The following is a 16,391-nucleotide window of genomic DNA, read 5'->3' as shown; positions in this document are numbered from 1 at the left end:
GAAGAGTACTTCGAAGGGACCCTTCAGAGGGTGCATTTGGCGAATTGAGACAAGGCCAACATATGACCCCAACTGCACTCACAAGACTACACCTGCAGGGGGAGCTCATGCAAAAACTAGTATTTATGCAGAAAAGATACTAGGAAACGGTGTATTTATATAAAAACAGATTAAATTTGTGAATCATTTTTAATCTGACTTTTTACAGATAAAACCAAAAATGCCAGTTCTTGATCTCCCTCACTCCTCGTGTCTGCTGTTTCCTATAGAAATCCTCATCATTGAAATAGAATCAACTAATTAGCATGGCATGGCATTAGCAATTAATTGACTCATTTTTAATTGGTGGGATAAAACTGTTGTAAATATAAAGTTTTACATCAATCAAGAAGCAATTTGTGAAGAAAAGGTTTTGTGAAATGGTTGAATAGGACTAAACCAAGGACTAAACCGGGTCTAAACCAGGGACTAAACTGTGGCTAAACCAGGACAAAACCTTGAAAAGTACAACCTTGGCAAAGGTCACATTTTTCAGTTGTTTTTTTTTTTTTTTTTTTTTTTTTTTTAAACAATTCAACTTGCAACATACGAAAAAAACAAAACCTAAGGACTAAAACCGAGCTTAAAATGGGACTGTACCGGAACTGGACTCTGGACTGGACTGGGACTGGACCAGACCTAAATGTGTAAAGTAGAACATTTGATCATGCGTGTAAACTGATTACACTGTTTGACCTGAAATGGCTAATTGTCAATATATATTTTGTCTTCACAGCTCACAAAGGAGAAGGAACATGGGAAGCTCAACCCTCGGCCTGGAAAGGTAAAACTGTTGTCTTATTTTAAAAGTCTATTATGATGCAAATAAAAATAACTGTCTGTCCGGAGCTCTTACTGCGGTCCACCCTCCCCTCTGAGCCTGTGTCCAGAGCCTTCACCTGCAGAGACACATACAAGCGTGTCTCATTCTCAGTTTTTGGACACAGGCATCATGTGAAAGAACCTCCAGGACTCACTCACTGAGCTGCAGAGGCTGCACTAGCACTGAGTCATGAATAAATCAGCATCATAATTGTTATCAGTAAGAGATATGAAATCGTGAAGGAAGAGATTGCAGACCAAGTAGAGAGTTGAAAGAAGTTTATCTGATCAGATGAATGAAGTTACAGACAGCAGGCACATGCGTTATGTTTCAGAGGAGTTTTCCAGTACTTAAAGCCTTTTCAAGGTACTATCTATAGAAGGCAGGTCTTATAAGGACTTAACTAATTTTACTTACTATCCGTACAAGGTCACAAAGAGATGTATGGTTAGCTGTTTACAGAGAGGTAGAATGCGTCACTAAGAGACGCCTGCAGTCACTAAAAAGATGTATTGCTAGACCTCTTGTCAACCTGAAGAGGAATACCAGTATCCAGTGACTGAAGCGACTGGTTCTAGTGGAGACATCCTAAAATAAATTTTGTGTCACATTCCTACAGAGAAACAAGTTCACCTTTATGCTAAGACACAAAATAATCAACACAAGGTTTAAAAGTAAAATCATGCTTTCAATATATATTTAATGTGAACATGTTTACCACATATCTGGGAGCACAGTTAGGCCAAGTTTATACAATTTTAAATCACAATCTTTCAAGTGGTTCTTTAACTTTATTTTATCTTTTACAAAGTTTACAAAGCCTCACTCCTGCAGTATATGACTTTAAGTGTAGGATTACCTCGTTCAGTGTCACTGTGACTAAAGCTTGAACCATGAGGTGGGACCGGATCAGCCACATCACCAAAAGCCTCTGGAATCCACTGAAACGTCCCTACACAAACAGAAGCTCACTGACAGAAGTCTGTAGCTCATCTGTCCCACACACTCGGAGGAGAATGCAGCACACTGGAGTTATGTCCCTGACCATAGACAAAACATGAGAAAGATGCAGAGGACAGAGGTCGGACATGTAGTCGTAATGTTTTCAAGTTTCACATCCACAGTTTGTGGGAGTTCAGAATTTTTTAAATTTGTAAAAAGCTGTAAATAATACTATTGCTCTTAACGCCACATGCCTGATATTTCATTTAGAACTAGTTTATACAGACTTTTTCCTTTCATGGTTTGAAAATGTGATTTAATGGCTCTGTGCCTGATTTTTAAAGTTCACTGCGATAAGTTTATAAGCTTCTCACAAGACCAAAGCAATGTTCTGATGCCAATGCTAACAACTAAGATGCTAACAACGCACTGGTTATTACATGCAACACACAGTAATTTCTCCTCGACTCTAAGAGCTGCTTTACAATATATCTGTGTATTACATGACAAAAATCAAGTGTAAGCCAGGATTGAGACCAGGACCGAGACTGGGGTCTAAACCCAGGACAAAATCCAGAACTAAACCAGGACCAAACCCAGGACTAAACCTCCAACTAAACCGGGACATAATAAAACTCTGGATTTATTTAAATTCTGTCTAAATTTAAATTCTGTCAAAATGTACTCTAACTCCCCCCTGTCCTCTCTGTTGACTCCAGTCATGTTGTTTCCTCTCTGTTGGTTGAGTTGTTTCTTCTCTGTGTTGGTTGAGTTTCCTCTGTGTTGGTTGAGTTGTTTCTTCTCTGTTGGCTCCAGTGCAGTTGTTTCCTCTCTATTTGATCCAGTTGGCTTATTTCAATAATAGAGTTAAAATGCCAAACCTGCCGTGGCCTGTATCTGCACAAAGAGTTTCAGACTCTGGAGGTTTCAGAGGAGGAGCTGACATTTATCTGCCCCTGGGGACCTCACATGGGTCCATCAAAGTCTCTCTGCACCATTTTTGCTGTATTAAAAATGTGAAAAACAGAAGTAGTTAATTTTAAACAGTTTGTAGAGGTCCAAAGTTACTGTATGCATTCTGAGCATCCTAATGATTCACAGTGATGAGTTTATAAGCTATTTTCTGTCATTATTCTCATGTTTTAAGTGTTTAACTTGCTCTGGCCATTAGCATTAGCTACCAGCACCAACAGTGACAGTCTTTGTATTTTCCCGAATGAGGATCCGTAGATGCAATCTGGTTCCTGATTGGTGATTTGGTCTGAGTACTCACCCATACCGATACCTGAATAACATGTGTTATCGGGGCTTAATTTGCTTCAGTTTCAGTAATCTGCCATCACTTCACTCCCAGTTATACACGCCTACCTAGCATCAAAACTTTTTTATTTGTTAACAGAAGCAAAATTAGCTTAACCATCTTTCATTACTGCACTCCTTGGCGAACCTCCCATGAACACATTATCATAGATTGTTCATATAAATGGGCAAGGCTAACCTGCTAGCTGCCGTGTTCTACATAGGAAGTGATCATGGGCGCCCTTTTGGCTCCATCGACTCTAATTCACTTTACATCGGAAAACTCTGGCCCCTCTATGTAACTGCTACTGTCAGACTCGTCATTTTGGTCTTATTTAACCTGCTCTTCATGATCCTGGAGTTTTTATTTCTCTATTGTGTCTGTAAATCAAGATATGAACATTAATAACAGACAAATCAGCTGACTTCTTTCCCCGAGGTCGCTCTCACTAGCGATAGCAACAGGTTTTACTGACAGCATTACCTTCAACATCCTCTGTTCAGATTGGCTCTTTGGTTTCATTGATACTCGCCGACGGAATTCCAAATATGGAGCCTGTCTCCAAATTGGCCCCTATAACTGCTAGCCTCAATGAGCTTTTAGATTTCATTGGTGTGCTCTATGTTTTCGATTAGTATGAGCAGTTATTAATGTTTTTTATGATGTTTTGTTTTCTAGATGTATTTGTTTGACCGTCCTGGCATGTGTGGGCAGAGGATTGAAATACGCAGTGATGTCGTCGACGCCACATCCTGGGAGCTGGAAGAAACCATCTCCATCAGAGTCATACGAGGAGGGTGAGTGTGGCCCAACAGTGAACAAGGACAGTTAAGGCTCTACACCTGATTTTTACTGCCTTAAAAACATGCAAACAGAACTAGTTCATTTTAAACCGTTTGCAATGGTCCAAAGTTATTCCTCACTTACCTTATGCATTCAAAGCATCTAACTAACAACAACTAGCAAGCTAAAGCACACTTCCTGATTCTCGGAAAAATAAAACTCTTTATAATTTAATGCGGACAGAACACAGCACATTTATTATTTATTTTGACCTCAAGAGCTGCCTATAAAACATATCTGTACTGGGATAGTACTTTTAAAAGTTACTGCATTACCTTGTTAAAAATGTGTTACTTTTTACTATAGATGACCCATTTCTGCTGTGTTTAACCATTTTAAAGGTCTTCTATTGCACAAACTGACTCTTGTGAGCTTCAAACCATGTTATAATGCTGGTACCTCCTCAAAAACAGACCTGGAGTTGTGTTTTGTTTCATTCACACATGATTGAGTAACACTTTATTATTAGTCTGTCTATATCTCCAAAGCTCAAAATGCTCTGTTCCACCTCGTCAAGTGGTAGTAGCTATTTTTAATTCAATTCAATTCATTTTATTTTTGTAACGTCCAAAATCACAACAACAGTTGTCTCGAAGGGCGTTCATGTTTTGGTTGATGGGGGAAACCGGAGTACCCGGAGGAAACCCATCCAGGCACAGGGAGAAACATGAAAAACTCCACACAGAAAGGCCTGGCGACCCGGGGATCGAACCAAACCCTCTTGCTGTGAGGCATGAGTGTTGCCACTCAGCCACCGTGCCGCCAACACACAAAAACAAAACAACATTTTTAGCCTCAATTGAACTACTTTGCTCTACAATACACTAGAATAACCTTAAATTGTTATTTAAAAAATATAATAATAATAATAATAATAATTTTACCTTTTCTTCAGTTGAGAGAGCCACACAAAGTCTACAATATCTTCAGGTCTGAAAAATCATCCGAATGTCTTTATTGAAGATGTATGGACTTTAAAACCACAGTGGAACACTTCCTGTATTACCACTTGATGACATCACAAGGTGGAACAGAGTGTTTTCTGTTCTTTAAAATGCTGAAGGCTCCTTTTACTGAGGCAAAAAATTTGATATTTTCTATAGCAAAATATCAAGTTCACAATTTGTTAACATGAGAGGTAAGAAATAATGATTTTACCAAACAAAATTGAATCTTGTGTTTTTATTTAACTCTTAAATTCCACCGATATATTTGCATATGGGTTTCACACAGGTATTACAACAATGCTTTGCTTCTGTTTGCTCCTGTTTAAAGTCATGTTTTGTTTGTGTTTGTTCCTCATGCCGTCTCCTCCCACTCAAACCAGTTCTTGTTCTACCACTCACCCGGCGTCTTCACAAATCTACTCTCTAATCAAAGCCTCATCAGTGCATCCAATCTGTCAAAACCAAACTCTACTGATCGGTGACGTTGTATACAAATGCCTCGAATAGCCCACATGTCCAGAGACCAGTACACACACCGGAGAGAGAGAGATAAAGAGAGAGAGGAATGTTTAAACCTCAGAACTACAGCACCTGTTTAGAGCTGTCACTTTCTACATAAATATCTCTCATAATTAAAGACTGCTCATGTTCCGGATGCTCTGTCAAAACAAAACTCTATTGACTAAAACGAAAATTAAAAACAAAATTAAAATGAATGAAATGAACATGACGCTCTCCAGACTTTGAGAGGTAGACAAGGGGATCTGAGGAGGCCTTCATTTTGTACATGAAGTCTCCAATGAGCCGTTTGTCTCCAACTCAGACTCAACTCAGTCATTTCATTCATTCTAACAATTTTCAGATGTTATTTTGGTGCCTGGATCTTTATTATATTGCAATTTAATGTATTTATTAGTACAATTTACATTCCCAAAGATGTCCGTAAATGTCTGTGTAATCCAGCAGTCGTCCAGGTCTGATCCATAATAAAAGAAAAATTCATCCTGTCACTGGACAAAGTTTTTTAGAGTGAAGACGCTTGGCTGCTCATCAAGTCCAGAGTTTAGGGACATTTACAAAAACAGTAAAATAAACAACAATTTTTCATCTGCCACATTTCTCCCTGGACAGATGTGAGTCCCATTAAAACATAATGCATCAGTATAAAACTGTACAGATTATACAATAAAAGACATTATCAAAAAATGTTGATTATTTTCAAACAAATCTATCCATCTATCCGTCCATCCATCTATCCAACTATTTATCATCTATCCATCCATCTGTCCTATGTATCATCCATCCATCCATCCATCCATGACAGTGAGTAACACAGCTCTCCAGTCCCTCGAACTTAACGCCCCCCAGAGAAAGGGAGCTGCCTTGACAGAGAGAGAAAGGGGGCAAAACTTCCCAAATTCTCAATTGAAATGAGTAGGATTCTCACTAAATACGTGCCACCACAAAAAAGTGAGGTTTAGTTGCATTTAGAGACAAAAGTTGGTGCCTAAATAAATAAATGGTATTTCATTTAATAATGCATTTTCATAGAAATCTCTGATCATTTTTATTTTATTTTATTTATCAAAAACAAAAAAATCTTAAACAGACCCGTCCCTAAATGACCACTAGCACCTTTATAATTCAAGGATTAGTCCATTTCGATCATGTTTGGTTGTTTTGTATGTTTGAAGGTTAAAATGCAGATATACTTTTTACATTATGGTATTAGCCTAGTAATACTGAAAATGCATTTATCAATTATGCGCATTAAAATGATTGTGGACTTTTTATGTAGCATTTTTCTCGTATAAAATGAACTCCTGATTTCACGCGTGTATCTGAGAGCACTGCCCCCTTGTGTTGACAGATGGGTACTGTATGAAAAGCCTGATTTTAAAGGAGAGAAGATCGCGCTGGACGAGGGAGAGGTCGAGTTGACAAATCCTTTTGGCCCAGTGGAGGAGCAGATGCCACAGGTGAACGGAGGACAGGTGAACGGAGGACAGGTGAACGGGGGACACACAAATGAAACAAATGGAGAACAGGAAACGAGTGATTCACTGACAGAGGAGAAGCCCGTGCGGAGGTGTGTCATCGGGTCCATTCGGCGAGTGGTCAGAGTAAGTGCATTGAATATTTACTATTACATTAAATTTTTTATTTTATTTTTTATTACTTTCTACATTTTATATACAAATAAAAAAAGACATTGACTGAGAAGTAGTGTATTAAAATGCCACCTGCTTGTCTCCATGGAAATAGATGAGTTTAATGCCATAACATGAAACATACCAGCCAAAGCAGTGACATGGTTTTGTTCAGTTTAACATTTTCTGTGTCAGTATTTTGTACAAAAAAACTCTAAACATCCCATTTGTGATCAGACGACTGGTTTTAGTGTTCATGACAACAGTTTGGTAAACAACCAGTTAAAAATGCTACACTTTTAAAATACCTGTTGTTTTGGACCTTCAGGACTACAGTGTTCCAGAGATTAGCCTGTTCCCAGAGGAGAACGCAGAGGGGAAGAAGGTAGTTTTCAGAGACACTTCAGAAGATGCTCGGATCTTTGGTTTCCCCATCAAAGCAAACTCGGTCATCATCAACGCTGGCCTGTGAGTCACCCATCTCTCTATCTATATCTATGTCATAGGCGCCTAAATTACTAACACAAAACTCATGTTTTTATTCAAGATAAATGTGTTGGGTTTTTTTAGTATTCTATATGTTTATTTTTGTTTGTATATTTAAACTGTGTTAAACTATGTTTAACTTTGCTACCTCCTGGCCCGGTCTCTCCTGAAAATACGTATTTAATATCAATCAGATTCTCAGGGCTAAATAAAGGTAAATATTTTTGTAGTGTTTATGATGATGTTCTCTGTCTCCCCCTGCAGGTGGCTGGTGTACGCTGAACCGTTCTTCCAGGGCATTCCTCGGGTCCTGGAGGTCGGAGGTTACTCAAACCCTGAGGCCTGGGGAGTGAAGCAGCCATACGTCGCCTCTCTGCACCCGCTCAAGATTGTAAGAGCTGGTTTATTTCATAGTTTGATCTGTTCAAAATAGTGTTCAGTCCTCTGACGGCGGAAAAGTTAAACTGAGCAGAAAGTCACAGGATGAACTCAGGCTTTCTGTGTGGAGTTTGCGTGTTCTCCCTGCGTCTGTGTGGAGTTTGCGTGTTCTCCCTGCGTCTGTGTGGAGTTTGCGTGTTCTCCCTGCGTCTGTGTGGAGTTTGCATGTTCTCCCTATGTCTGTGTGGGCTTCCTCCCATTTCCTCCATTAGCTTAGCAATGCTGTCAATCAATGCTAGCAGGACCTCAGGGAAAGAAGGCGCCTGATTTGTCATTATTAATGTTTATATCTTGATTTTCAAACAGAGTAGTGAAATAAAACCACCAGGATCATGTAGAGCGGGTTAATACAAACATTTTAAGACCAAAATGATGAGTCTGACAGCAGCAGTTAGAGAGAGAGAGGGGCCGCAGTTTTTCAGTGAAACGTGAATTGGATGGAGCTGAAGTGCACCCATGCTCACTTCCTATTTGGTTAACTGTGTGTATTTATATATACAGTCTATGGTTTAATCCAGTAGAAATGAATTACCCTCATGAGGGATTAATAACTAACCCTGGACTCTAGTGCAGAAAAGAGTCCTGTAGGCAGCAGGCTTTTCTGTTGTTCCCTCAAACAGCCTCTTTGTAAAACATCACCCCCTAGTGTCAAAACTTTGGTAGAACATATTCTACCAAAGCCTCTCTCAGCACAAGCAGCAAAACTTTTCTCATTTAAACCCTGTGGTGGAAGGTAACGAAGTGCAAGTATTAAAATACTGTATTTAAGTAGTATTTTTAGGTATCTGTAGTTTACTTAGGTACATTTTACAGTGGCTTTTACATTTACTTCACTACATTTGAGAGCAGTATCTGTACTTACTACTCCACAGCAGAACTGAAAAGTAAAGTAGTACTTTTCATATGATTTGAGGGGTTATTTTTACTGTGTTTGTGGTAACATCCTGACTAAAGATTTATGAGTTCAAGCTTCAGCTTTGAGCAAAATAAATACACAAAATTCATAAGAAAATTAAGAAATTGATTCATACCATTGCTGTGACCAAAATATGGATCATTTTAAATCAATATTACTACATTTACACTTTAACAAATGAACAACACTTGTGTGAAATACTTTATTTTTTACTGTTAAGTAAAAGTATTTAAGTACCTGTTTAAAATGTACTTTAAGTAGATTTTTTTCATGCAATACTTTTACTTGAGTAACTTTTTACCTCTACAAACAGAATGGAGTGCTTCTTCCACTGTTTACAACCTCTTATTAAAGTCTTTTATGATGTTGTTTATAAACTGGACTAATTGGAGCAGTTATTTCAAACCTGACAGATCCGTTCTAATGATAAAACTTGTGTGAATTACAGGGAGAGCCCCGGGTAGAAAACATGGGAGAACCAAAGGTGAGTCAAAACCTTCTGATTCAATCTATAAGCGTCTGTCTGTATGTAACACTGCCCCCTGCCTGTGTGTGTGTGCATGTGCAGATGGTCGTCTATGAGAAGCCATATTTCTGTGGTAAATCCAGAACCATCACTACAAACGCCCGGGACTTCATCACGAGGATGGAGCGAGGACAGCAGGCATTCATGCACAACGTGGGGTCACTCAAGGTCATGGGAGGGATGTGAGTGCTGTTTATACCTGGAGATTATCTGTTAAAGGGACCTGGGGCCAAAGGGCACAGGGTTTAGTTTAGATTAAATTTGTTTATTTTCTTAGTGGATGAATACTGCTTAAATTTTCTGACAGTTCTTTAATGAGACAAACTCTGACCCTTATTTACACTATGGTTGCTAGGTAACAGTTATGGGATTACCTCAATGTGTGTAACATTAACCAGGACGTATAATTATAAATTTCATTATAATGGTCAAACTTGGGAAAACTTAATTTTTAAGACTTCCAAATAAATAAATAAATACCCTAGATATAGTTTCTAGTTGTAAAAATCCATCCCACCGACTATCCTTCCGAGTACCACCAGGTCTAAACCAGGTCTATAACGGGACTATACCAGGTCTAAACCATAGACTGTATAAAGAAATGGACTAATTGAGTGTGATGTCACCCACGGCTTTCAGCTCCAGTGAAATGAAGCTCATTGAGGCTAGAGCAGTTATAGAGGCCAATTTGGAGCCAAATTCCATATTTGGAAGTCGACCATGAGTATCATAGCAACCAAAGAGCCAATCTGGAGCGAGGCTGTTGAATGTCACGACCCTTCTTGCCACTTCATCACTGGTTTAGCAGGAAGTGAGCGCTTAGCAACGCTGTTAATCAAACCTGTTGCCAAAGCTAGAGGGAGCAAGCTTGGGGAAAGAAGGCGCCTGATTTGTCTGTTATTAATGTTGATATTTTGATTTACAAACACAATAGCAAAATAAAAATATGAAGATCATGTAGAGCAGGTTACTATGAATATTTTAAGACCTAAGACCATTTTAAGTTCCATTTCAGTTTTTAATAGAAAGTGAAATGGAACCAGACTCGATGGATCCAGAAGCCTGCAGATGATCACCTCCTATGTGGAATACAGTGGTTAGCAGTTTAGCTATATCCTTTTATATATACAGTCTATGATCTAAACTAGGGCTAAACCAGGTCTACAGAAGTCCTAAACAAGACTCTGTGATATTAACTCCTCTCTCTCTCTCAGCTGGGTGGGCTTTGAGAAGGAGGGCTTCCGTGGACACCAGTATCTCCTGGAGGAGGGGGACTATCAGGACTGGAGGATTTGGGGCGGCTGTGACTCTGAGCTTAGGTCCGTGCGTGTCATCCGAGCGGTGAGTACAGACAGTACAGAGGAATGTCAGCTGTTCCTATAGGAGTTAAAACACTTATATTTAACTTCTCCCCTCCCTCTCTCTCTGTTTCACCTGCAGGACCTGACTGACCCTGTGCTGGTGATGTTCGAGCAGCCGGAGGAGGAGCAAGAGGAGCAGGCAGAAAATACATTTGAAGTGACGGAGGCCATTGCTGATGTAGAACTGTTTGGGTTTAAGACCTCCACCCGATCCATCCACGTCCTCAGCGGAGCGTGAGTCATAATAATACAGCAACTTTACAGCAACACCATCCACATTTCATAAACAAACTGTTTCCAACATGCTGAGCCTTGAAGGTGCAAAAACACTACATAAAAATGTATATAAACATGACATAGAGCCAGATTTAAGTTGTATCTCTATTGAGGCGGAGAAAATCCTGACATTGATGCTGTGGTCTCATTCACAGTTTTGCAGCAGAAATAACACACACAGTTTCCAACAGTAAATCAGACGCAGCACATTCACAGACGGTACAAGTTGTTTTCACAGTTTACACACTTTTTCTTTAGTTTTGCCCCAGGATTGATACATCTGGACCAGTATTTCTTCAACTATGTTTTAAATTAAGATTTGCGGTTTTTTTTAACATAATTCTGCAGGGTAAAATAGTCACTTACAACGTCTGCTCACTGACCCGAAGGCTGGTGGAACAAACTCGCAAAAAAACACAGCCTCCTTTCCATCAGTGTGACTTAAAGAAGCCAAAATGTTTGACTTTATTTTCATAATCGCACAAATGCAGTAAGATGCATTTGACTTGGCATAGATCTGTGGGTAGTAAAAGCAGTACTAGTACTTCATAGTACTCCAATAATGTTTTTTTTTTTTTTTTCTCTATCTCCCCTCAGGTGGGTGGCGTATTCTCATGTGGACTACTCAGGACACCAGTACATTTTGGAGAAAGGCTTCTACAATAACTCTGCAGACTGGGGCTCTGTGGCTAATCGCATCTGCTCCATCCAACCCATCCTCTCTGTGAGTGTCCTACACACGTGAACTTTATTCAGTCTACAAAGACATTATGTAATATCAATGTCCTGATGTTTGGGTTTAGGTTCCAAAAGACAACACAACCAACAGGAATCAAGTATGTACAGTAGGACATTTTACTAAATCCTCTTCTCCTCTGCTCCTTTTCTCTACATCCTCTGTTCCACCTGACCCTCTCCTCTGTTCCACTGCTCCTTTCCTCTCATCCTTTCCCCTTCTCCTCTGCTCCTCCTCCCCTCTCCTCTGCTCCTCTGCTTAAATCAAATTTAAGCTTTTCTTCTTCTACAGATATTATTGTACTCCGAGCCAGATTTCCAAGGCCAGTGCTTGGCCATTGACCGCAACAAGGAGGCGCTATCGGACAAACTACTCCCTAAGTCCTGCAGAGTGGCGGGTGGCAGGTGAGGAAGAAATTATGAGCTTTATGTTGAAAAATTCAGTCAGTCCTGGTTTAGTCTTTGGTGGAATTTGGTTTAGAATTGTCACTTTTTTCTAATCTCTCTTTTCTTTTAAAATTTACATTTGGAAGTTAAATGTTGTAATGTTTAATGTTATAATTTGTATCGGATAAGAATAAACATATGTCATATTGTGAATTTAAATCATCTGTTTTAACAATCCCACCTGCCCCTGTGTGTCCAGAGCCTTCAACCTGCAAATAGCATCAAAAACGTATAACAGTCGATTGCTAAAATATATCCCCCTCTATACTTTTGGCAGGTTTCAAGTTGGTCATTTCTTTAATAAAACTGAGACAAATCAATATTTTTGGATACATCCACTGGGACAGGGGAGACAGGGCTCTAAACTGGGACTGTCCCGGGACGTCTGGTCACCCTAAACATTGTAATAATAATAATATTATTAATTCTAGCATTGATAATTTTGTATCTGTATTTTGCATTTTGTACACAGCTCTTGTATGGCTTGTGGTGAAACAGGGCTGTGGATGAGTTTGTGGCAAATTTAAATGACATAACTGGAGGAAAATAATCCAAATCTGCCCTACACATCAGACCTAAAATATCGACAGAGATTACCGGTCATTGGGTTCGGTATCGGCCATGGAAAAACTCTATTGTTCGATGTATTCAGTTACTTCCCAACACTGCAACATGACAGTAGCTGAGTTGGGAGAGTGTTTGTCCACTGATCCAAAGGTTGGCGGTTCAATTCCAGTTGTGTCCTTGGGCAAGACACTTAACCCACCTCTCCCCCAGTGTCTATAAACTCTGGTGTGTGAAGGTGAGAGGTTTCTTGATGTAAAGCGCTTTGAGCCTTGAAGGTGGAAACTATATAAAAAGCCGATTTACATACGGTTCTGTTTCTGTGTCAAGTGTTTGTTTTACACAGGCACAAAATGGCCAGACTTTTTAAATGGTAAAACTATAATCCTAAAGTGAGTTCTCTGTGTTGTGATTTCAGCTGGGTGCTGTATGAGAATAAAGATTTCCAAGGAAATATGTACGTGTTGTCAGAGGGAGATTATCCGAACCTGACGAGTATGGGATGCCCTCCTAGCTGCTACCTGCGCTCGCTCAAGGTCGTGCCAATGGTCAGTATTTACAACATTATAAATATGACAAACATTTTGGTCCATTCTGGTATTTTTTAACTCACATTTATAGTTTTGTTTTTGAAAAGGAAAATGTTCTGTTTATTTTAAACACATTCAAGAGGGAGGATTAATATTTGACTGAAGATGAGCCAGTTCTTCATTAAAACTCAGACATAAGAATTATCTCGTGGCAAAAAGCATATCTAGCAAATTAAACCTTGTGATCTTAGTAATTCACTAGTGAGGACCACACCAGTCTTTCAATTTTCATTATTTTTATTTTAGTAATCTTTACATTGGGAGAGAAAAAAAAGTGCCCCCCTCTTTGCTCACATTTTCTCAGGGAGCGGCCCCACATTAAACGGCCTGTACTAAATAAAAGTTCATTGTGTTGTCTTTTTCTCAGATGCTATCGATCCCGTCCATCTCACTGTTCGGTCTGGAGTGTCTGGAGGGCAGAGAGATCACCACGGAAACAGAGATCTTCAGCTTAGTGGAAGAAGGCTACAACAACCACGTCCTGTCTCTGCGCATCAACAGCGGCTGGTGAGGAGTGAAACTCCCATCTCTGCTGTAACCATAGACTGTTTATATAAATGGACATGGCTAACCTGTTAGCCGAAATGTTCCAAATAGGAAGTGAGAATTGACGCGCTTCTGGCTCCATCGAGTCTGCTTCACTTCACGTGGCATTAAATTCATGAGCTGCTTATTTGATATATCTTTGCAAATTGCATTGACAGAAATTGGGTACATGGCATTTAACTGAACATGTCATATAACCTCCCTTTTTATGTACAAAACGCCAAGAGTGGGTGCACAGAAACAATACACAGTCAGTATTGTTTAAAATTCCAATATTGTCAATTCACCTACATTTTAGAAACCGCAGAAATGATACAAGTAACTTTTTTAAACATGTTATTAATGAATACGTAATGCTGTATTGTTTTGCAGTTGGGTGATATGTGAGCACAGTAACTACAGGGGGCGCCAGTTCCTCTTGGAGCCAATAGAAATCACAAACTGGCCTAAGTTCAGCTCCATGCAAACCATCGGCTCCATGTATCCAGTGAGACAGGTCAGTTTAAACTCCTACACACCAAAACCTGAGGAGCAAAAACCCCAAAGAAACAAAGGAACACAGTAGTTTCAGATGGTACAATCTGATGTCCCTCTCACTCAGGGACAGGACTGTGTAGGTGAGGCAGGTTAAGTGTCTTGCTCAGGGACCCAACAACAGTATGCACTGGCGGGAGCAGTATCCACTGGACTGTATTGTCATAAAAAATATCCAAAAGTAAAACTAATTGGTTGAAAATAATTTATAGTAACAACAAGGTCCATTTCCCATTGTATTATATCTCCAATGAGACCACTCTGGCAGGGTGCCTCACAGCAAGAAGGTTTTGACTCCTGGGCGTTTGTGTGTTCTCAGTGAGTCTGGGTGGGCACTCCGGTTTCCTCCATAAACCCAAAACACACACAACAGGTCAAATCCTCCAGCTGAGGTCCTGACCAAGACTATCTCAAGACCTACTTCTGGAGACAGGTCTCACTGCTCCTGACATTTAAGAGTGGGACAAATGCAGGTTTAACCCAAATTCAGAGGGCACATTTCTCTACGGGGACAGTAAAGCATACCTTAACCTTTAAATCTTCTAATAGCAGAGGTGGGTCTCAAGTCTTTGGCCTCACATCTATGTAGTAGTTCCCGTAAAGTCATACCTTTAAGTGAGGGAGCTTCTAATCCAATTTAATGTGACAGCCCCAGTATTTATAGCACATCTGACAACATGATATCAGTTACTGTAAAGTAAAGCATCAAGTTGTCTCAAGGCTCAAGTCAAGTCCTGAGTCATTATCCTTCAAGTCCAAGTCCAGTCCCAAGTCCATTTTATCTAGTCACCAACATAGTGACTCCAGTCTGACATCCAGCATTAGAATATAGTTGGTGAATATAACCCTCTTTCTCATATATTTGTACAGAAGCGCAACCTGTTCCGTGTGAAGAGCCGGGAGCGAGGGCATTACCTTTCCGTGCAGGGGGGAGTGGAGGAGATGAAGTCTGGAAGGATCGTGGTGACGCCGGAGGTGGAGCCCATGAGCGACATCTGGTACTACGAGGCTGGACTCATCAAGAACAAGGTACTGCAAAGAATATAGGGGAAAATACTGTGTAGTAGCAGTATTAGTTAAAGTAGTTTCAGTACAAAAAGTAGTAGTAAGCAATATGACTTATTTTAATAATGTTAAAATAAGTGATATTGCTTACTAAGACTGTATAAAGAAGAGGATTAAGTGAGTGTGAAGTCACCCACAGCGTTCGGCTCCATGTAGCTCGTTGAGGCTGGAGCAGTTATGGGGCAAATTCTGAGTGTGAGTATCATAGCAACCATGATCACGTCCTCTTTAGAACATGGCGGCTAGCAGGTTAGCTATGTCCATTTATATATACAGTCTATGGTTGCCACAAACCTGACTCTTATTTGTCCTGGAGGAGGCCTCTTCCTGCTCTTTCCATGGAAATGTTCCTTTGGCTGTAAGATTTCACAGTATGGCATAAAACATGGAGAATGTTCCAAAGTATTATTTTAATTTCCTATTTCTATGGAATCGTGCAGGTGATGTGACACCTCCAGAAGGTTCCATATTGTTCCTTTAAATAGGTCCTGAGTTGTAAACTGAAACTGCCCTCCTTTGTTTACATGCTGGCCTCGTTGTTCTGCCTTTGCGATCTGCCTGACTCAGTGGCTGCTCTGGGATACTTTTAGCTTCATTTTTAACTTTACATAAGTCAAATACAAAATTGTGACATAATTATATTGTATTTCCCCTTGTTAATCCCCCTGTGTGTTCCCATCTCCTTCGCCTGCAGCTCTCCCCCATCATGAGCCTCCAGGTGATGGGGACAGTGGAGCCTGGAGCTAAGGTGGTTCTGTGGAGCGAGAACAGGCAGCCCATCCAGACCTGGACGGCCCAGATGAGAGGCCTGGTGTCCAGCCTCACGTTCTCCGGCATGGTCCTGGACATCAAAGGTATTGGAG

At 40.1% G+C, this 16,391-nt stretch overlaps 1 protein-coding gene across 1 annotated transcript in view; it reads left to right on the top strand.

Annotated features, from left to right (window-relative positions):
• crybg2 (crystallin beta-gamma domain containing 2) overlaps positions 1-16,391 on the top strand; it is a 45,076-nt gene that overhangs the window by 25,632 nt on the left and 3,053 nt on the right. Inside the window, exons 4-20 of the mRNA XM_055225357.1 lie at positions 776-823; positions 3,783-3,901; positions 6,765-7,017; positions 7,373-7,512; positions 7,795-7,921; positions 9,333-9,368; positions 9,453-9,592; positions 10,625-10,751; positions 10,851-11,005; positions 11,645-11,771; positions 11,851-11,883; positions 12,075-12,187; positions 13,212-13,341; positions 13,751-13,890; positions 14,302-14,425; positions 15,334-15,492; positions 16,223-16,382. Coding sequence (XP_055081332.1) covers positions 776-823; positions 3,783-3,901; positions 6,765-7,017; positions 7,373-7,512; positions 7,795-7,921; positions 9,333-9,368; positions 9,453-9,592; positions 10,625-10,751; positions 10,851-11,005; positions 11,645-11,771; positions 11,851-11,883; positions 12,075-12,187; positions 13,212-13,341; positions 13,751-13,890; positions 14,302-14,425; positions 15,334-15,492; positions 16,223-16,382 — 2,131 coding nt within the window. The remainder of the gene's footprint in view (positions 1-775; positions 824-3,782; positions 3,902-6,764; positions 7,018-7,372; positions 7,513-7,794; positions 7,922-9,332; positions 9,369-9,452; positions 9,593-10,624; positions 10,752-10,850; positions 11,006-11,644; positions 11,772-11,850; positions 11,884-12,074; positions 12,188-13,211; positions 13,342-13,750; positions 13,891-14,301; positions 14,426-15,333; positions 15,493-16,222; positions 16,383-16,391) is intronic.

This window comes from Periophthalmus magnuspinnatus, chromosome 11 (assembly GCF_009829125.3).
Source record: "Periophthalmus magnuspinnatus isolate fPerMag1 chromosome 11, fPerMag1.2.pri, whole genome shotgun sequence".
Taxonomy (NCBI): domain Eukaryota; kingdom Metazoa; phylum Chordata; class Actinopteri; order Gobiiformes; family Gobiidae; genus Periophthalmus; species Periophthalmus magnuspinnatus.
The sequence above is the reverse complement of the archived record's forward strand: the minus strand, read 5'-3'. Positions and strand labels throughout refer to the sequence as shown.